At 41.8% G+C, this 22,810-nt stretch overlaps 1 protein-coding gene and 1 long non-coding RNA gene across 8 annotated transcripts in view; both read left to right on the top strand.

The window, feature by feature from the left end:
* The first annotated feature begins 2,191 nt into the window (after positions 1-2,191).
* LOC142491674 (CD99 antigen-like) overlaps positions 2,192-22,810 on the top strand; it is a 67,015-nt gene continuing 46,396 nt past the window's right edge. For 2 of the 7 annotated variants that reach the window (XM_075594585.1, XM_075594584.1), the window contains exon 1: positions 2,195-2,433. In XM_075594585.1, coding sequence (XP_075450700.1) covers positions 2,373-2,433 — 61 coding nt within the window. In that variant the 5' untranslated portion in view covers positions 2,195-2,372. Of the gene's footprint in view, positions 2,434-22,810 lie in introns of all 7 variants that reach the window. The other 5 variants (XR_012800448.1, XM_075594586.1, XR_012800449.1 and 2 more) reach the window with 5 other exon arrangements.
* Positions 10,581-15,335, top strand: LOC142491676 (uncharacterized). The gene is made up of 2 exons (XR_012800450.1): positions 10,581-12,739; positions 14,572-15,335. It is a non-coding gene; the product is annotated as an uncharacterized LOC142491676 (long non-coding RNA).

Genomic DNA, 22,810 nt, shown 5'->3' with positions numbered 1-22,810 from the left:
TTTTGCACTCCACCTCCCCAATTCTATATTCTTAAAGGAACAGTCCCTCCGAAGACCTAAGTATGTTTAAATGTAGCTGATTGGCATTTTTTTTATATCTAATATAAATATCTTAACATTTATTTACTAAACTTCTATTTTTTTCGGCAGGCACAGCTTACAGGTCTCCATGCTAAAATGAATAAAAAGTAAAAAGAGTGACACATTGAGTGCTCATTTTAGTGATGTACCGAGTACCCGGAATTACCCGGTACCCTGCGTTACCCGGCAGGTTTTCAGCTACCCGGACATTACCCGGACCCGGCAACTGAGAAGTGGTAATGTCAGTGTAGCTGAAAAATACATCATCACTTACCTGCTGTCAGCGACGGAAGGCGAGGAAAACCCGTGAGGAAGACAGCGGCGACATCTAGGTAGATCAGCAGCGGTCCGGTGGCGGTGGCAGCATCAGAAGTGTGTGTTCAGCCGCTGCAGGACTCCATAGAAGTGTGAGCTGGGGAACCATGTGACCGGAGCAGAAGCGTTCCTATTGGACAGCCAGCTGTCCAATAGGAATGCTTCTGCGCCTGCTCTGGTCACGTGGTTCCCCAGCTCACACTGCTATGGAGTCCTGCAGCTCCTGCGGCGGCTGAACACACACTTCTGATGCTGCCACCGCCACAGGACCGATGCTGATCTACCTAGATGTCGCCGCCGTCATCCTCCACCCCCAGGTAAGTGCCAACCGGGTAACGGGTACCCGGCCGGGTAGATCATTTCATTTTGGTCGGGTACCCGTTACCCGTTTTTTTTTTTTTTTTTAAAGTAGGACCCGGTCCAAACACTAGCTCATTTGCTTGTCAGCGTCCCTGACTGCAGTGGAGGCCCTGTATGCTAAGACAGGAGTGCGCAAACTTTTTCCTCTGCGCCCCTCTCCTTACCTTGTCTCAGGCGCTGATGCCACGCTGCCATGGCAATGCGGCGTCATGTGAGCCCGCTGCATCATTTTTTGACGCGTTGCTATGGCGACACTTTCCCAGAAGCCACCGGAGACAAGGTAAAGGAAGTTACAGAGCCCTTGTGTGCGATCCCCGGCATTTAATTGAAATGCTTTGGGGAAGAGCGTGGGGCGTCTGTAATTGCCGCGCCCACCCCCCCCCAGTTTGCGCACCCCTGTGCTAAGAGACAATGGTGAAAGACGGATGCAGTCCTGTCTGAGACATGCAAATGTGACCAAGTGATATTTTTATTATCTTTTCTATTGCTGCAAAAGCTTTGGATTTTACAAACGTATCCAATGTCTTTTGGTGATGTCAGTTGTGTTCTGTCTTGTGTCCACTGTTTGTGTAGTAATTATAAAGCCATCAATCATCAGATAAGCATAGACGGCTGATATGCTAGAATTCGGCAGACCCGCAGAAACACAATACAGATTCATCTTTAACATGATGCACGTAGCCAAGGCTACGGCCCCAGTTCTCCTGGTTGCACATGCACCTGGCGGCATAGTAGCGCGTGAAACGACTACAGCCGCGATCGGCGGTCTGTAGGGGAGGGGGGTCATGACAGGAGCGCGGCCATGACGGGGCATATCTGCCCTGCCATTGGCTGCGCGCCACCATGTGACCGCGGCACGGGATGTCAAAATTCTTGTCTTCCCTGCCAGCGTGCACGTAACACAGCTTTGCGCGCCCACACACACACCGCCACTGCAGCCTGCCCCATAGAGGGCTGTGCAGTGGTGCGTGGCGTGCGCCACCGTGACTCAACCTGACTCAACGTGGCTCAACCTAAAACTGTTACTTTAAAGGCAATTAAATCTTTGTAAGGAAGTCAAGTTGTTTAAATGAAAATAAAATGTTGACCACATATATGGATCTGTTCCTTTATCTGCTAGGAACACATTACTCTTGCCCTTATTTTTCATATTTTTCTTAAGCAAATTCAACCTAGGCAACAGATACTTATCCTATATTTGTCAGGCAAAAAAAATACAATTGTGAAGCTTATGTTTTAAAATGAACCACACCCTATTGCCAGCAGCGTCTTGCTAATGAAATCCTCTCTAGGTGCTGAGCTCAGGGGGTGGGGAGGGTGTGCATGTGTCTTTTTACCACTGGCTCTTGCGATTGGTCTCATAGGCATCTCATGGGCACATTTTGGGAGGAGGAGTGAGAGGGGGGATGGAAAGTTATTTAAAGTCCTGCCCTCCTGGTTTCTAATAGGGTGGAAACTTTTCCTCAGGCTGTTGTTGAAGTGCGTTGCTTTTTTAGAAGCTACTGAGCTTAGTGTACTTTGCAGCCTAGTCAGATCAAAGCGACTAGTTTCTGCGGCTCTTTTTTTATTATTATTTTGGATTCGGCTGTAGGTCAAAGCCCCTGAACAGAGCAGACATGATCACTTGGAGGTTTCCCGTCTTATTTTGCCTTGCCTTTGTTGCTGTTGAAGTCAGAGGTAAGGAATGAGCACCCCCCCAATCTCCCCCCCCCCCATTTTTTTGTTTTCTGGGGGGATCTGTAAATGCTTAAAACTAAGACCTCATATCTGTTAGGATTGAGTGATTGAATCTACTATTTAGGAGCAGATATGCACTTGGAGGCCTGCGGATATTTAAAGTCCCGTAGTGACTTTGTATGGACAATTCTTCACTCCCTTTGTGTGCTGTGCAGCAGTTCCCTTGCTTGAGTTACAACAGCTGACCACTATTTTTGGGTTTCTAATATAATGCTGCTTGTGGGGAGAGGACTTTGTCTGCTCGTGACATGATGGGTGGCCCCTGCTGCCTACAGTTAAATGCCCAGTCTATTTCTCCCATCACAGCACACATTTGGGTGGGGCACAGGGGCTTACTGGCTTTACTTTTAAGGACAAGAGCACACGGGTTGGCCCTGTAATGTTAATATGGTGTCCCTATAGCCCTATCAGTCTCAGGTTTGGTTTCGCTATAGGAAGTGGCGCTTTTTGTTACGAGTTAATACCCTTTGTGGCGTTGGGAACTGCTGCATATTTAGAGAATCACCCTGTTTAGAGAACAAAAGACAAACATTGTTCCTGGGTACCCTCTTCTGCAAAATGGGTGGCAATTTGTATTAGTTCGTCTCCAATATATTTCTTGATCTGTATTGTAAAAGCAATTTATTGAATACATCAACTGTTAAGCCTAAACAGATTTGCAGAGTACTTAAAATATTCACTATGTACTCTGCTATGTATTTTATATTCCAAATTAATCTGCACACTGTCCAGGCAAAAAAAAAAAAAAATATATATATATATATATATATATATATATATATATATATATATATATATATATATATATATATATATATATATATATATATATATATATATATATATATATATATATATATATATATATTGCTAGAAAAGTCCAAATGTGTTTTTTTTTTTTCCGCCTCCCTCTCACTGTCCATTCTGCTTATGCCTCAACTACCGAAAAAAATCCTATTATGTAACTAAGCCTTTATATATACAAAAAGAAAATCAGCTGCCAATTTCTTGTGAGCCCATTGAGAACTACAAAAGAAGAACTGGCACAACAAAAAATGACCCATGTGCAAACAATTAGGTACATGCATACTGTTGCAGTACTGGCGAGCTGCATTGGGAGGCTAAATCCACTAATTACATCCCAAACGGTTGAAGTACAGGATCTCATGACATTGGGAAGGGATATGTAGTTTAGGACTGAGAATAGTAGGTTGTTACTCCCTTGACTTGTAGTTGGTTAGGAGCCTTTCCTCCTAACCAATTTTTGCAGGTCACTATTACCAACACCACAAAAGTTACTATATACTGTAAATCGGAGTACATTATTGCCAGCACTCTCCACTCTGATTTAGGTAAAAAGGAAAGATGTGCAGTAAATATGATTTAATTGTTTAATTGATATCAAAAGTAGATATGTATGTAAAATTGCAAAAAAAAAAAAAGTTTATAAAGTATCGAATATCAGACATGTCTGGACTTTAACTGAATTCACATTTTGTGCGCATTTGATTGTACAAACAGAAAAAACGGGATAATATTGGAGTCAGAATCACATACTAAAGAGTGTAAGAAGCGAGGCAGAACGGTTAATTTCCCATGGGAAATTTGCACACAGCCATGTTTTCTGCCTGTCCTGAAATGGGGGACTGGGGTAATTGGAGCTGGTCCATGGACCTCTTGTGTCCTGGGACCCTGTAGTTCCTGATAACAGAATTTTTTTTGTTTTATCCACTCAGCAAGGGTGGTTATAGCCTGAGCTAGTAACTGTGACCACTTATCAAAACCGGTACAAAAATTCTGCTCTAGATCTCTTATAAACCATTGGATCAGCTCCGAGACCCTCCTGCCTGTCAAGGTAGTAAAAAAAAAAAGTATATATTTTTTTTAGATCAAAAATGTAAGAATGGTTGAAGATCTGGGTGTCGTGCGGTGCTCAACTGTGATGCTCCAGGGAGCCGCTGGTTGCTGAGAAAATTGACCTTACATTTTTTGTAGTTCTTTGCAAAAAAAAATACAAATATGACTGCCGGGGGTCACCAATCGAAAGCTGCAATGTTATCAGGAGATGACGCGTCGGCTTGGTGTTGGAGACCTTGGCAATCATACTTCTAGTTTTTGCCAAGCCTGACGGCAGCCATTTTCTTCTCCCAGGCAAGTACTATTTTCCAAGGGTTGATTTTAACAGCAACTGGGATGTTCTCTCTTTGGCCCCCCCCTCCCCCCCCCCCCCCTAACCGTCCACCCACCCAAAAAAAGTTTTAAAAAGGTGAACATATATCAATATATCTATCAAAAAGAAGGCATAGTTGCAGGAATAAATAAGCTAGTTATAGTTTGGCTGCTCTCCCAACTTTCTGTATAGAGCGCTTGTTCCTTGCTTTTATATTTATTTATTTTTTTTGTTCTCAGGATTACATTAAAAAAAAAAAAAACTTTGATCCAATGATCTGGAGAAACAATTAACCGCTGCAGTTAATGCTACTTTAGCATTAAAGCTATTATATTGAGGTGTTCATTTGAGTCTGTGAAATAACGACTTCCCAACTATTTAATATATAATGCTTCCTGAGACTGCCACCAATCCACTATTTCTAAAAACCATATAAAATGACCCTTCATTACATAATTGTGGGCAGTGAATTAAAGATTACTGCTACTGAAGCAATATTGGATTCATGTTGTCAGATGTTCGAGTGTTTGTAGGAGCTGATAACATGCCCACTCTTAAGTTCTGCTAAATTTCACTTTTTAGTGCAAATGTTATCTGGTATACCTGTTTTCACCTAGCGAATAAATGGATCTGCCTACAGAATATAGAAATCTAGTGCAATTCCCTGTCTGCACTAAAGACTGGATACAGATCTATTGCCAGGGGAAGGGTGTGTGAATAAAGACAAAAAAGCGGAGAGGCGCACTGAGAAGCAGTAGAATTTTATAATAAAAAAAGCCCACAGGGAGCTAAACATTAAAATAAAGTATAATATGAACGAAGAGACTTACAACTACTGTACCTGGGTTGTGAGCAGAACCGTGAGGTCTGGGAGTACAGCCACAGGCAAAGAATGTGCAGGTTCGGACCCATGATGCTCCGTCTCGCTTAATATTGCCCCTTGCTACCGGTATCGCTCCACCAATGAACTCACGTCAGCCCCTCGTGACCTGCATTTCACACTCCTGACGAATCATGTAGTGCGAAACGCGTAGAGGTCCGGACCTGCACATTCTTTGCCCGCGGCTGTACTCCCAGACCACCCGGTTCCGCTCACAACCTAGATAGTTGTAAGTCTCTTTGTTCATGTTGGTGTACTGTATTTTATTGTAATGTTTAGCTCCCTGTGGGTTTTTTTTTTATAAATTCTACTACTTCTCAGTGCGCGCCTCTGCTTTTTTGTCTTTAGGCTAAGGCCTCGCTCCCTCAGTCAGCACGCCCGCACTGCAGACAGGCGGGGCGCTGACAGACACAGACCGCGATATGCGGTCTGTAGGGAGCCGGGAGGGAGGGGGGCGGGATCTGATCGTGGTGCCGTCCACCCCCCCACACAGATACATACACACACACATACACATATACACATACATACACACACATACATACATATACACACACACACACTTTAACCTGCAGCTCCTTCCCTGCTCCCCGCCCAAGGCGCCTCCCATCTAGCTCCTTCCCTCCCCTCCTCCCCATTGGCTGACTCGCGTACCATGTGACGCGTCGCCGCACGGGAACACAATTCTCTGGTATCCCCTGCTGGCTGACGCGTCACAGTACGTAGTCAGTTGGCAGTGAGGAGGGACTGGGACCGGATAGTGAGGCTAAACAGCAATAGTGAGTTGCGCTCACGCGGCTGCCCGCACCACCGGGCGCAGCGGGTCCCAGCCCTTATTCTTTTGTGAGCTCCTGGGAGCTTACACTTGCAGGAGATTGTGGAGTTCTCCTGAAGCAGATGGCAGCAAAGAGCTTAGCAGTTATATCTATTTAAACACTGGAACAGCGTGAGCGCGGATCACCACTTTTTGTGTGTGAATAAAACCTGATATATACTGTATCTTATGTACAGATGTAGCCAGATTATCTGGAGCCGCGGCCTAAAAAGCAAAAAGCTGCGGCTCTGGAGACTTGGGCCCGTAATATAGTTTGCGGCGCGCGCACGGCGGTGAGCGTGGAGCCGGGCGATAGTGGGGAAGACTCCGAAAAGTAAGTATTTGTGCCGCTACCGCAATGTGTGTGTTTGTGTGCACAATATTAATAAAAAATTTATTCTCACAGCATGTTTTTTTTTTTTTTTTTACATTTGTAGTACACACACCACACACACACACACACACACACACACACACACACACACACACACACTGACACACAGTACCTTCCAAGCCTGTCGCTCACAGCAGCACGGACCATACACACAGTGTGCGTCACGAGCATTCACACTCGCCCACTATATTACGGGCCTTACGCGACAGCCCTGCGTGAGGGGGAAATCCATGCTCCTGGACCAGAACTCCTAACCCCCTTTCTGGGCAGCCTTTGCTACAACATGCCAGATCAATCAGTCACTACATCTATATACACCAGTTCAGTTTCAGGGACCAGAAGCGTAAATTGTAGTAGTGGCCTCTTACTATATTAAAATGGGCAGGATTAGCTTTAAATGGTCAGTTCCACATTGCTGGCAAAATTGGATTAATTTTAAACATCAATGTAATGGATTTCCTTTGGCGTATATAGGCGAATCCTAACCGTGTGCTTGCGTAAATGAATGTGTCTATATTGTATACATTGTATACAATATAAATAAAGAGAAACTGCTTGTTGTCTCAAACTTTTAATACTGTCATTAGCCAAACACAACAGTCTGGATGAACAATTTTATATACAACAAAAGACCGAAAAGCCCAATGCTACATCCAATTTGACAAAATATATAGTAATTAGTAAAGTACAGTACAGGCATACCCCGGTTTAAGTACACTCACTTTAAGTACACTCGCGAGTAAGTACATCTTTCTCAATAGGCAAACAGCAGCTCACGCATGCACCAGTCAGCACGTCCTGAATAGCAATAGCGGCTCCCTACCTGTACCGAAGCTGTGCGCAAGCGGGGAGACTATAGAGCCTGTTACAAATGCCTTATTTAAATCAGTTCTGCACGTATATGACGATTGCAGTACAGTACATGCATCGATAAGTGGGGGAAAAGGGAGTGCTTCACTTTAAGTACATTTTCGCTTTACATACATGCTCCGGTCCCATTGCGTACGTTAATGTGGGGTATGCCTGTATATAGTTAAATACTTCAATAATATTCTCATGAATAAGGGTCATTTAGTTAAACCCTTTGGTCAAAGCTTGTTAGGCCTGCAAGCCAACGTCAAGGCATAACCAAATTTGCAGGTCCTAACAATAAACTGTTGAAACCTCTCTTACCTCGGTTAGAGGGAGAATGAGTCATTGTCCCTCTAACAGAGGTAAGAGAGTTTTCAACAGTTATATACTGTACTATACTAATAACTGTTTATTATACAGTGTGCACATGTTTTGATGTGTGTGTATATACAGATCTGCTTCAGTTAGGGGACTGAAACGTTGGTCCTATTCCATGCGAAACAGTTTTTTGATTGTAGTTGATTTGCGTTTTTTTTTTTTTTTTTTTTTGTGTACTTATCACGTAATTGGGGGAGGGGATTTACACAGCACAGACTGACAGTTTTTTTTTTTTAAAGGGCTTCTAGTTAATGTATGTACTTAATTACATTGTAAGCTCCTCGGAGCAGGGACTCCTCTTCCTTAATGTTACTTTTATGTCTGAAGCACTTATTCCCATGATCTGTTATTTATATTATTTGTTATTTATATGATTACAACATGTATTACTACTGTGAAGCGCTATGTACATTTACTGTATGGCGCTATATAAATAAAGACCTACAATACAATACTTACTACTTATAAGTGTACTAACTACTACTACTAATGTATGTATATCCACTTTCAACATTTTTAAGTAGAAATGTTGAAGCTGATCTGGGAATACAAATACTGGATTTTTTTTTTTGGCCATCTATAAAAATGGCTACCCTTATGGGTTTTTTTCTTCTTGGAAGCGTGACACGTGGTGACAGAAGCATGTCTTGAGATTGTGGCTGAAGTTATTGCGGTCTCAAGTCAGATTAACAGGGTGTGACTGATTTTACTAGTGTGTTTGCAAGAATGAATAAATCGAACCATTCAAATCTGCAGCTCCACACTGTTCTGAAGCTTATTGTCAAGCATCGTACACATTACTAAAATTGGAGCCCGTTTCCTGCCAGAGGCAATTAATCCTGGAATGGATTAATGAGCTACTGCAGATTTGCTTTTTTTGCATTACTTCTTTATGGGTATGTGTAAAATGTGTCTGTATCAAATGTCTCATCAGCCCTTGTCGATCCATGGCTGGAAGAAGGCCTACCCGTTCCTTTGAAAGATTACCTTGTTTCTATCAAAAGTGCCCATCTGCGTTCTATTGAATTTAATTTGAGTTCCCATCTATTGATACTTGCTGCTTTCCAATGTAGACATGGTTTTCAACTTCTATTTCCATTTATTTCGGTCTTTGTATAGTTGACACCTTTGTTGAACATCACTTTTTTGCTGAAATAAATTCTTTGCTTTGTTGCTGGAGCTCTTCTATACTTGTGGTAAAAAGGAAGGATACATGGGTGTATGCAATAAGAATGCAGGAGTAGAGTTTATTACTTAAAAGGAACTACAGTTTTTAAAAACATTTAATGTCATTAAATCTACAGAATAATCAGCCAGCATCGCTAATTGCATACAAATTGGGCTTTATGAAAGGGAAATTAGTAATATAAAGTTAGATAATGATTTGAATTTCCTAAAGCAATCAGAATTGCACAAATGCCCTGTACAAGTTACACATTGTGAACTTAAAGCAGCAATCCAAGCGTCTTTTAACATTTTATTTATTTTACACAGGATTGAAGCGGGGGGGGGGGGGGGTCTCTGGAGCTAAACCCCATTAACTTAAGCTTCAGGGACCCGCTGCTTCCTGAGATACTTACCACCACCATATTTACCAGTAGCCGGTTCACTTGGCTACCAAGGTTCACATGGCGGCGTTTTAAAGCTCCTGAGCCCTGCAGGACGATTAGAAGCACTGACGTCAGGTTGGTGTTGCTAGTGACGCGAAAGCGTTGAACTTTAAAACCCAGCTGGAGCGACTACCATCACCCTCTACGTAGAGAGGCAAGTATCTCTGGAAGCAGGGAGTCCCCATAGCTGAAATTAATGGAGTTCAGCACCGGAGGACCGCCTCCCCCCCCCAAAAAAAAAATCTTGCTGGTCCTGCAGACAAATAGGAAGGCTATATGTAGATGTTGTTTCCTATAGGACAATTTTTTTTTAATGTCCAGGAGGAAGCACCGGCAACCAAAAACAGGAAGTATCTCTGGGACCAGGGGGTCATTGGAGGTGAAAATACTGCAGTTTAGCTCTGGCGTATCGCTTGATTTCAAGCTATGTAAAATATATTGGTGTTTTGCAGGATTGCCGCTTTATCTATGCAAGCATTTTTATATGTTGGCTTACTTAACTAGTTGTTGATGTAGAACGGTTCACAGTTGAAGTTGTTTAACTTTTATACTGTTTCTAAAAAAAGATCTGCTTGCACATTTTTTAGACTTTAATTATGGCTGCAGCGTCCACTCCTCGAAGGTTTTTTGCAGGCTGTGATTTAAATGTTTTTCATTACTTTTGTTGTATTCACTCAGTTTTCTAGTCCCCCCCCCCCCCCCACCCCCAATCTTTTTGTTGAATGAATGCAACTAAAAAAGGTGTTTAAGATTACAGTAGAACAATTTCTGTGTGTAAACACCATTTGCAGGGCTTAACAAATTGTTTTTGGCTAATTTACTGTTTTAAATACTATTACTTCTACCGTCATCTTTTAAAGATCTGCTAAAAACTGCCGGCTGTTTTAGAAGCTTGATACACCCATTTCTCTTTTATCATACAGGAAACTTCAACAAAAGGAGAGGATAAGAAACAAAATGAGTAAAAGGGCCGTACGTTTATTGTAAATAAGTTTTGAATGCGTTAAGACTTGAAAATGCTTGCAAAATTGAAAGACGCACAGAGACACACCCAGCTTTGGGGACCCCCTGCTTCCTAGCAATGTGATAAAAATAAAAATGTGGGAGGGTGGACTATACTTTTTTTTTTTTTTTTTTAAGCAACTGGTATGAAATTGTAGGAGCAGAAAGTTTAAAGGCCATTTGACACATGTTGCGGTGTCAATCACGTTACATTGTCTATTTTACGCTGGTTGTGCAAATGAACAGGAGGGGTTGCTATATGATTATGGGATCTATCCATGGGTGGTGGAACTAAAAGTGTGGGGTGATGTGGCCCCCAAGTTTATAGTTACTTTAAGGCAGAGATTCGCAAACTGGCGGGGGGTGCAGCGCTTGGAGGCCCCCATGTTCTTCCAGACAACATTTAAATTAAATGCTGGGGGAGTGTGTGAGGCTTCTGCGTATCCCTTACATTGTCTCTGGTGGCTTCTGGCGATGGGGCCTTATCCACCGTAAGTCATTCTTGTCCTATCTCTGCTGATGGATGTCAAATTTTCGTGTGGGCTATTTTATTTTTTTGAGGGCCTTATTGTTGCCTAAACTGAATAGGAGAAGTTTTCAGTAGCTTACGTCGAGCTTTCATGCCAGCCGCATACAGGCCTTTTTCAGCGCAGCTAGACATCTTGCCCCTGAGGCAATGGGAGCTGCTTCTCTGGAGCAGGGATGCACGGACGTCACGATGCAACACTTGGGTCCAGCAGATGACTTAGTGACGGAGAGGGTGTTATTTTTTATTTGTAGCTGAATTGTTGTTTCCCACTAGAGAGAGAGCTGGTTCTTGACACCAGGTATTTAAAAAGCCTGTGTTTTCCTGCTTATTCCGTTATTGATAGGCTATCAGCATAGCATGTCTGTTCCTGCTACAGTTTCAGGGCAACCAGTTTCACTGCTCCCACCTCCTCCCAACTGGTATTGTATGCTTAACGAGAGGAACTGGACCCCTGTTCAGGATGCATCACCAGTTGAGGCAGACTATTTTTGGACCCAGTGGTCCAGAAATCCCACGAGACTCTAGGGTCCAGCAGATTTGTCCAGGGGTGGTATGCATTGGAGTTCCTGGAAAGGCCATGAGTATGCTTCAAGGGCGCAGACCTCCATGATCCAGAAAAGAATCTAACCTTTGAAACAAGTGGTTCACAATCTGTTGGTCAATATGGCAAATAAAGGCCTTGTGGGATTCCCCATTAAGAATCCTAGCTGGCAATGTTGCTGCAGTAGCATATATAAACTGACCAGGGGAACAAGGAGTCCGAGAGTTCTTTCAGAAGACCCAGAAACATACACAGAAATTCTGAAGCAGACATTCCCCGGGGGAATGGGATTTTCAATTTGTTCGGCAATGGAGTCACAACACAACAGTCAACAAAAAGTATGGATGTGTCAAGTTGACATGACCAAATAGCCATAGCCAGGAATGCTTTCTAGATTGCTTGGGATTTCCATATGCTGTAGTCTCTCTGCTTCAGCGAGTAATTAACAAAATCAAGAGACAGGGCTCAGGTTCTCCTAATAGCCCTGTATTGGCCCAGAAATACATGGCTTGTTGACTTGAAGAACATGTCAGTACAAGAGCCGGGGTTCTTCCGACAGTCCCTTCATTATGGACTTTGGGTCCTCTTTGCTTCCCTAATCTTCTATTGCTCAAATTGAGGTTGTGGAAATTCTAAAGGATCATTAAGGGTATAAGATTTCTACAATTAAGTTATATCAACACTTATGCATTCCAGAAGGCTTGTGACTTCTAGAATCTTATCGCATATGGAAGCCATTTACACATTTGTATATGGAGACACCTTGCAGCTGAAAGTCCTAATACTGTATACTGGACTTCCTTCTACAAGGATTCCAGAAGGGTTTAAAACCAACCTCTCTCTGGGCCCAAGTATCTGCATTAAGTGCATTACATCATACATAGATTGCCTTCAATCGTCTGGTCTCTAGATTTAATAAAGCAATGTCTAAGATTCCTACTTTTTTAGGATCTCTGATCCTTAATGGGATCTGAACCTGGTGCTACAGCAACTCTCCTTCCTTGTTTGAACCAATTATCAAGATCCATCGGAGATTACTCACAATGAAAGTAGTTTTCTGAACAGCATTTTCTACAGTACGTATGGTTGGAGTGCGGGCTTCATCATGTTGCAAACCATTTAATTTTTTTTCTGCAGGTACACCAGGACAAGATTGTGTGAAGGTCTGTCCCACAGTTTCAAACCAAAGTGATATCGGACTTTTTGGTATCAATCAGGACATTCTAGTCCCCTCATTTTTGTCCAAACCATATTTCTGACAAAACGTTAGAGCCCTAACTACATCCAGATTGTTCCTAACAAATATGCAAAGGACTGATTAGTATTAGGAAAACCTTTCAATTGTTTGTCCTTTATGGTGGCAGCTTCCATAACTTTATGGGTTAAGGTAGCTATTTTTGAGGCATATAGAATAGGGAGGAAATCGTCCTGTATGGTTAAAGGCCCACTCTACTAGGGCTGCCTTATGGGCAGAAAAAGCTCCGGCTTCTAGCATGGTGATAATGAACTTCATACAGAGCCCCTAGAGCCAATTTGTTTTTTTAAATCCCACTACCTCTTGTTTTGTTCAGTTTCCCTATGATTAATCCCCGCAGAGCATGTTTGCACGCCTCTTTGTAGTCTATGTATTCTACCACCTGCTGCTATAGGAATATTCTACCAAAAAGAGCACTGACTAAACTAAACAGCAATAGATTTGTTAAGAGAGGTTTGCTTTGTTTATATTGGCAGTTACCTGTGTTCTTCTTTCAACTGTCTGCTTTAGTCTGCACGAAACCGCCATCATTTTCCTATGTGCGCTCACCCTGGACACGGTTTTAAACCTTTGCAGGGTCCTGCTTATATTACCTGACTATCACCTGGGCCAGCACTCTTGTAGCCCTATATCAGGTTTTTTCTTTTGTTTAAGGCAGCAGTTTTCTTTTTAATACATTTTTGTTTTGTCCTTTCAAACGGTTTTATTTTTCAAATCCAAATATATAGATAGAAGAGTTTGAAATATGGCACAGGGCTCTAGGGAGACCACTTAATATGTGGTAACATGAGGAGCTAGAGAGGACTGATTTAAAAAAAATTATAATAAAAGAAAAATTATTATATTTACTAAGAAGGATCTGCTCAGGGGCAGGATATGAACATAGGCAGGGGTCGACAAATCACCAAAAAAATCTACTCGCCGAACAAAAAAATCTACTCGCCACCTAATACCACACGTGTGCTGCTTGGGCAAATAGGAGCTCGCCACGATGTTAAATCCACTCGCCCGGGGCGTGCAAATGTATAGGTTTGTCGAACACTGAACATAGGTATTAAACCAGAGGCTTCTAGAGGATTTCTGCTTTAAGAGGTGATCCCAACCACTGCTGGGTAGAAATTATGCGTGGGAGGATATCCACACAAGCTTGCAGGGTTCCCTGTTCCTGACCTCCGGGGCTACTCCCAAAACAATTGTTACACAAGCAATTGTGATCGCAATGCCGGCCTTTGGCATTCTGGTTCTGCTGAAATCATACAGGATACCAGTGGTAGAAGAGGCGGCATGTCCTGATAATGAGCACAGATAACATAATCACACACAGGGGAGCAGCTAATGGCAATAACATGTAATGGAAATAAAATCCCTTACAAAATCTGATGGAAACTAGCTTCGTAATGAAAGTTGATCAATTGTGTCTGTTTTAGAATTTTAAAAAAGAAAACCAGATAAGTATACTGTGCCACCATTTTAATTATTATCATGAAACACTCTAGAAATATTTTTGATCTTTAAGGGGAAAAGAAAGGCTTTGAATGATTTGTAGTTGGCGTACAAAAATAAATAAAACCTGGTATTTTCAGGTGTTATTTCTTTTGAGCCTTGGCCTATGCACTTATATTGACCTGGATAATAAATGTCTCATGTTTTTAGTAGCTGAAGCCTTCGATGACAAAAGTGGAAAGAATGGAGTAGATCATGTATGTGACTCACCGGATTCATTGCCTTGCCCTTAAACAGATGGAGACTGCAATCAAAACAGCACAGCTTTGTGCTCCCCTACAGAGGTTTCCTTCTACGTTCCCTCAACATACTACAAAGTTCCTGTTGTGCTGAACAAGCCATTCAAATACAAATGTATTGATAAAAATACAATGCTAAATGTTGACCAAAAGAAGATTTGGCAGGGTCCTGTTTATAGATTCAAATAAAGGAACAGCAGATACACACTTTGCACTTTCTCCTATCTGCAATGACATACCAGCCCCTATTTTGAACCCTAGTTACATTATTTCATATTTGAAACAGGCTTGTGGCCACTTAAAAAAATAAACTAATGTGTGTGTCTTATTGCATTGGCCTCTGCTGGGAAGCTGTTCCATGTTTCTACCACTCTTTTCATTAAGTAATTCTTCACATTTCTAAATCATGTGCTTCCAACCATCCAGTTTCAAATCGTGACCTTTTATTCTAGCACTTTTGTGAAATATTTTTCTTTCCTGTACAGTAAAATTTTGAGACTGGAAAAACTTAACTGCGCTTAAAGCAGCAAAACACTATATGGGGTTTTAAATTGGTTCTGTAGTATTAGATAATATGGTCTTTTTTTTAACTCTTAATGTAATTTTTAATTTACTTTACATGGAGGTACCACTCCCAGGTTTCTGCTCATTGTTTATAAAATATTTTTAAAATAATTTGTTGTAGGCTTTTGGTAAAAAGATTAACGAAGGGTGTTGTGCACTCGAGTGGCGTTTATATAATTAAAACCTAATTTAATAATGCATAAAATTGACTAAAACAGAACACAAGTGATTAAATAAATAAAAACAGCTGGGGGCCTGTGTGCTGTTAAGTGCTTGAAATATGGCAGGGTAGATGCAATGTTGCACCTTGTAGCTATAGTCTCGGTCACACCAAGGCATAAACTATTTGCCTATAAGGAAAGTAGAAGGGAAAGATGGCGGTGCACAGCTGAAAAAAGGAAAGTCGCCATCTAGAGCAGGGGTGTTGTTCCCCCACAACATTTCAATAAAATGCCAGCCTGTCTTTACCTTCTCTCCGGCGGCTTCTGGCAACTCGATGTCAAATGATGCCAGAGGAAAGGTAAGGAGGGGTGCGAAAGTTTGCGTATCCCTGATCTAGAGCAGTGTTTTTCAACCAGGGTTCCTAGGAACGCTTCTGTTCCCTGGGTATCTGCATTTTTCAGGTAATTTGAAAAGTGTACCAAATAACCAAATTTACAAATTTACAATGCATCTGATCACAGATGCGCTATTAGAGAGTTGGGGTTCTTTATAATGCACCTGATCTCAGACGCACTATTAGAGAGGGTTGGGTTTTCTCAGAATTTCACAATATAATTTGTTAACCAAAAAAGTGAAACTCTGATCTAGAGAGCACACACCACCCAAGTCATGTCTTCCCCTATCGGCTATAAACACAGACGTTGTATCTGAACTGCAAGTAACCTTCATACAACTACTCCATCTGAATTGCTACTTTTACACACTGCATTAACCAGAATCCCTGGCTGCAGTGGAAGCACTGTTTCTTTGTTAAGCAATTAAAGGGGACAAACAGTTGTAAACCTGTCTGAGAAATGCAAATACACAAAGTGGTATTTTTTATTTACAGTAGGTAATATGTTGAAATAAAACTGTTTCTGCAGTCATTTTGAAAAAAAAAAAGCACTGAATATAAATATTTACATATAATCCCAATAGCAAAAGTAGGTACTCAAGACATTTGGTATAGTAGTTGAACATTATATTCACTACTATGATTGTTGCAGTCAAACATGTACAATACAACCCTCTGGGGCCAATGCAGCTCCTTCCAGCTCCCAACAATGGATGCAAAAAAAAAAAATCGAATCACAAAAAATTTCAAATCACAAAATGGTCCAGAGTGTATATATAAAAACAAAGCATATAGTGCAACATGGTTGTGGGATTGGCAGTGAAGAAAGAAAGAAAGAAAGAGAACAGATTAAGTCTACTCACATGGTGCAAGTAGAATTCAACCGTGTGTAGACTCCTAAGAGAGCAAAATTACTTCTCTTCAAATAGTGGCAGTGAAGAGGTCTCGATGGTGAAATTCTCCAGGCTTTATGGAAGCATTGGCGGTGTATAGTATAGATAGGTGTAGCTCACCCGGCTGGTTTGCAGGATTGCACCAGATAAATTGGGGTTTCAATCTCAGCCTGAGGGCAGTGAAATTGAGTGCACCTGAGATTCTAGGATTAGCTTGGGGCTCACAGTGCTGGTTGGGAGTAGTGGAGGAGTTAAATCTCATCCAGAAGGACGGTAAGAGTGAGAACCGAGGATCATTAGAGGAATCGTATGGCCGGGCAAGGCCAGTAGTGTCTAGGGTGGGAGGCTGTGGTGTCGCTGCCTGGCTGAGGCGGTACGGTCTGATGGGCCAGGGTTACAGTAATTGCTTAGAGGTGGCATTGATTTGCGATGGGGCCCCTCAATTTTAGTTCAAATTGAAGACAATGCGGTGGAGTCGGTAACCTCATTGGATTTAATTAGATCAAAGAATGATTTCTTGGATTTGGGTGGGGTTGTGGGTAGGGGGCTGGGAGAGCTTCAGCAAACAGCAGATTATTTCACCCAGATGGGTACAGTTGTCTTCCACATGGTTAGATTGATTCAGCATGACACTTCATGAGGGGCTAAAAAGGGTCCTTGCTGGTCTGGTGGTACGCGGTTAAATAGCCCTGTGGGTTGTGGCTTTTGTGGAGGGGGGGATCTGAGTGTGCTTTATGCTTGCTAGACGGGGGCTCTATGGTGCAGAAAAGCCCTGTGGTTGCTGGGGGTGGCGAGTGGGCAGGGCTCATTTGCGTGCAATTCCCTGGGACCCTGTCGCTAACTGCCAGGCCAGTGGGGTGCCCGGATGGTGGGGTTGAGGGCCATGGTTTAGGTACAGTCGGCCTTTACCCAGGGAGAGCACGTTTGCAGGGTTGGCACTTACCAGGGTTTATTTGTTTGAATAAAAGCCGCTGCCATTGTACCGCCTGACCTTCGTGTTGTGTGTGTGTGTGTGTGTCTCTTTTATGTGGATAGGGAGGAGATTCCCTGCAGGCTTCAAGGTCAAGTGAAAAGCATGATTGCTTACCTGTCTGAGACAAGTGATTATTCTTATTTCATGTAGTTACACTGAAACTATGGCTGGGGATGACACACTGACATTGAGTTGCTACATCATTTTTCCCCCCCTGTGGTTAACACTGCACAAGCTCCTGGTAGAAAGCTGACCAGTCAATCGAACTTCCATCCATTGTCTCAACGCGTTGTCGAGATGTAAGGTTTCTGCAAAAAACGGTGCAAGTTGAGTCATTTTTACTCTGCATACTTTTGCATCAATGTACCACGTTGCTTTGCGACCATTTTGCACCACAGAGTTTTGGGGTGTGGTTGTAGAAAGCGTTAAGGAAAACGCTGTTGTAATAGTATCTATCACAAGTTGCTCCTTCAACAGGTGCAGGTTTACGCTGTCTGATACGTCCACCATGTTTGGGATGGCGTTAACCTCTGCTCCTAACTGAATAGAAGTAGCAAGATTCATAGTCTATTTCAATGTACCAAAAAGAAGTCCTTACATTTCAACCTTTACTAAGGAAACCAGTGGCATTAGTAAGTTGGTCGTAAAATATTTTCTGTCAGGTGGTGGTGCCCTTTTTAAATCAGCAAAGCATGTGAAATCTTAGACAGGGTTTTTAATAACTAAGTTCTATAGTATTACCGACTTTATTTTTTTAAATACAGCTCAATTACATTTTTAATAAGTTGAAATTTCCGAGCATCCTTTGATTTCTATAGCAGGTTTTCGCATGCCTCACCAGCAGTGCAAGATCGAACACTTTCCTGTTTGTGGTCACTTGTTGCCAATCTTCCCAGCAGTTTGAGCTGCAAACTGTAACAATAGTTAGTGTTACCTTGTTGATATCCAAATACATCGTTGCTGCTGAGTTACACTGGCTGAAGGATTGATTGGAACAGAAACGTGGCCATTTAGTTGGGCACAGAATCAGGATTGTTACAGATTTGTAACAGGAGCACCAAACTATTGCCAGTTTAGGTGTCGTAATGGTGCAGAATCCATTTGGACAAACTTGTGTACTGCTGAAATGTCAATAGCAAGTGGAAAATCTTCTTCATCCATTTCAGGCAATTATTTAAAAAGGGTCTCTTCTTTAAGAAATCTGACTTGTTTGCAATTACACCCCACACTTATTACAAGCCGCATTAGTAGAGCACAAAACAACTTGTACATGTGAGTTGCCTGATAGTAAATATCAGTTATTTACTTTGACCTTTTTTTTTGTTTCACTTAGTATCTGCCGAAAAGGAGTTAATTTGAATGTAGCATTCCAACTGAAAATCCACGGTAGAGGTTTGTGTGTTTTAGAGGCACGCAAAAAAAATTTGAAGGAAGGGGCTCTGCTGATCCCAGAAGTCCCAACTTACTTGTGGTTTTGACCAGCCAGCCCCTCCAAGCAACTGGGTTCCTATTTATTGTACATGCAAATCTTTACTTCTCAAAGGTAGATTTGACATATTAAAACTCTATATTGAAATACAATATAATCACAAGAAATTTGCAGTTCAATTGACTTGTTTTGCTGCAGGTGTAAATTGTATTGATGAATGAACATGTATTTACTGTACTATGTAGTTGAATACTCTACCAGACAGATTATCGTGTCCTGTTGGGTCCCATTGTCAAGGTTTTGTTTACCAAATGCACATTTGCCACGCATTGTGCATACTGGTGCAAAAGATTGTCTGTTTATATTCCCTGCATTCATTCATAACAAATTATGTGATTTTATTCCCTACATTGACTAGTAATATTTTGACTCCTGCACACTGTGGTAAGTGGTAGAGACAGGTAGTTCACTCACTCCCTTTTGATGGACCCCTTAGAGTCCTTTCTTTCTGTCCTTTATTGTAAAGGCAAAACAATATCAAAGGAGGGAAACTGTGGGTAAATGACATAAGTAGATGGGGAGGGGGTGTTTGAGGGTTTATGATGGAGTCTACCAGGAGATGGGATACAGCCGGCTCCTAATGGTTGCTGGCTCCAAAAGGAAGCACACTTTCCTGTCGGGCAGGAACAATCAACTATCAAAATATAGTGGGGAAGTAAAGCCAAACCAACAGAGGTTTTAGCAGAGGGGGGTTGCCAAGGCAACAGGCTGGGAGCAATGGGGGAAAGCGACAATATTGCAGCTTACACTGAGGAGCAATGGCTGCCTCAGAACAGGGAAATTAAACATGCAGAGAGGTTCCAGGACAAGTAATGTCATTGCTATACTCCTTACCCGGTAGTATAAATGATTACTATGTTGTATGTGGTGCATACATAGTTTTGTTCTATATCAAAAGTAAACCAATTCTTTGATGTGGCTGGGATTTAATAATTTGGTATTGCAGTTTGAGGAGATCAACCTGGTTGAGATGTGTGGTCAATTCAATTATTTGGTACCTTTTTCTGTAGGTTAGTTGGCATTTGCAAACACGTTTATAGTAGTGCAAATGAGCAGTCTCCCCATACAGCCTTAAAAAAAAAAGCCCCTTTTAAAAAATAAATAAATAAATAAATAAATAGGTCAGACTCTAGATGAATACAAGCTAACTATGCTTTGAAAAATCTGTTTTGCGTTTTCAATGGAATCCTATTTGAAAGTAGTGACAGGATATGAATCATCCAGGGTTTGCGGGTGTCGTGAATCAGGGCTGATTCACCCTTTTTTGTTTTTTTTTGTAAACTACCAAATAGTGTGTGTGACAGGCTCTTGCAAATCTAAGCATATCTTAACACCCCCTGCTGATTAGACAGATTCACCCATGAATTTGGGTATCCCACATTCTTTTAGCCATTGCAAGCAAACCACAATTTTGCTGCCCACAGAAAACCTGGTTTATACCCGCTTTAGAAAAACACACCACGTTTGTAAATATATTGGTGTTTACACACCTTATTACATCTATGACAAGTCTCCTTTTCTGGTCCACAAGCTGCCTGATCTGTGGCCATTCCCTAACGTTCCCACGGATGCATGCTGGTCCGTATAGGGAACATTGATGTGAAGAAACGCGTTCCAAACTCTTTCTTGGTCGTCAGCTTGACGCTGAAAACCTTTATTTTGGAGAATAACTAAACCTTTACTCCAGCTCTTTATAACTGGGTGGGTAGCTAAGCTGGTTACCACCCTAAACATATATATACACACAACAGTCCAAAAGAAAGTATCTTATCTGTTTCTGTTGTAGCTGTAGGGGAGACCTCTCTGTTCTCCTGGGTCAGCATCATTGTGTGCTATGGCACTCTGTGTCCAGTTATAGAGGTCTTGTCCCCTTGTCTTGCTGTCAGAATACAGTCCTTTTGTGTTCATGAAGACATCCTATTTTCCTCAGGTCAGCCCAGTTGTGGACTAAGAAAATCTCTGCAATCCTCTTTCTCCTTATGTCAGCCCAAATGTGAGCTAAGGAATCTCTCTCCTGTTTCTCACATCAGGCTTTTTCTAAGAGTCCTAGTCAGCCAGGTGGGGTCTGGTTGATTGTCTGTGCGCAACTACTAGCACACTGCTGGTTCTAGAGGCAGTGTCTCTCAAACAGTGATAAATCCCTGTTACATGCCTCTTGGGTTTTTATTTTCTTCTCCCCCCCCCCCCCCCTCCCTGTTTTGTGCACTGGGGCACCCCAACGACTTAATCCAGTTGATCTAATCTGTGATAGAGGCTTTAAAAATCTGAGTAACAATTGCAGAGTCATATTTAAGGGGTTAACTCTGGGTGATCTGACAAACAAACAAAGTAAGTTGATACTTGGGATGGTTTGGTTTCCCCTGGCTACTCATTCATATAAAAGGAAAGGATGTGCACTCTCTTTGTTTTACTTATTCTACACACATCACAACTTGTCAAAGGAAACACCTGATTGGCAAAATCCTGCTCCATTCAGGGTCCCTAAAGAAAAGGAATTTGTGTTTTTCATTTCCAAAATAGCTGACAAAGTCTTCGTTTTAAGCACAGTCTATCGACCCTTACCTTTATCACAGCCATTACAATATATGGGATACACATTTTATCTACTTGACAGGATGCATTTATTTTTTTTGAGGGCCAACACAACTTTTTATGAGATTTGTGATGCCATTACTATTAACGAAGTAACGTTTGGTTTGTCAATAATATTAATAATAATGTAGTTACTCTTCAACCTCTAATCAAGTTTTTTTGCCTCTTGCTTACGAAGCGCCCTTCTCTTGGACGGTGAGGTTGAGCAAAACTGCTTCCACTACTTGTTGAATAGTCGGCTACTGGCACAACTAGCCATATATAGGCCATTGGGGTGATGTTCCGGTGTGCTCCCATATCCGGGCTCCGTAAACCTACGCCGAGTCCACTGGGACAGTCTTCGAAAATACCTCCTGGTGGGGTGCTCAGCTTGTTGTTCTCCACCATGGATTATTTTACCTTCACCTCCCTGACTTAGTGCACTTTATTTTGTTTTACAGTACTCTATAACCTCGCTTCGGTTCATTTATTATTATTATTTTTATTATTATTATTAGACAAAGCCAATGTGTTCGCTGTTCCAATGCCGGCCAATCGGGTTTCCACCAGTGTAAAATGTCACGCGATATAGTATGCAGCTTTATTTTTTGAGCCACGCACAACACATTTAAAGCAGCAGTCCAAGCTGCCGTTTTTTTTTTTTTTTTTTTTTTACCCGTTTTAATATGTGCATCAATACAATCCACACAATAAGTAATTGGCTACGTTGCTGATCCATCCGTTCTCCTGTGATCAATCGGTGAAGATTCGGGTCAGGGGTTCACTAAATGGCCGTCAGTGCAGCATATGAGGATTATGGATGCAAAGTTCATGTGACTATGCAGTCACTAGATACAATTGGTGCACTGCTAGAGAGAGGGCAGGGCTCATAAAGGGGTGTGCCAGGGCCTGTTTAAAAAGAGGAAGGGTCGTATAGAAACAAAAAATGCTTGTTACATTGAATGACATTTTTAATGTATTCTAGAGTTGTTTAAAAAAAAATGCTACAAGTATTTTCTCATAGCACAGAACTGATTTTATTTAAAAAAAAACCATAGGCTATTGCTTGGCCTGCAGCTTTAAAGCTGGCATGCAGTGGTTACA

Source organism: Ascaphus truei, chromosome 3 (genome assembly GCF_040206685.1).
Source record: "Ascaphus truei isolate aAscTru1 chromosome 3, aAscTru1.hap1, whole genome shotgun sequence".
In the NCBI taxonomy this organism is placed as follows: Eukaryota; Metazoa; Chordata; class Amphibia; order Anura; family Ascaphidae; genus Ascaphus; species Ascaphus truei.
This window is presented reverse-complemented; position numbering and strand designations above follow the sequence as displayed.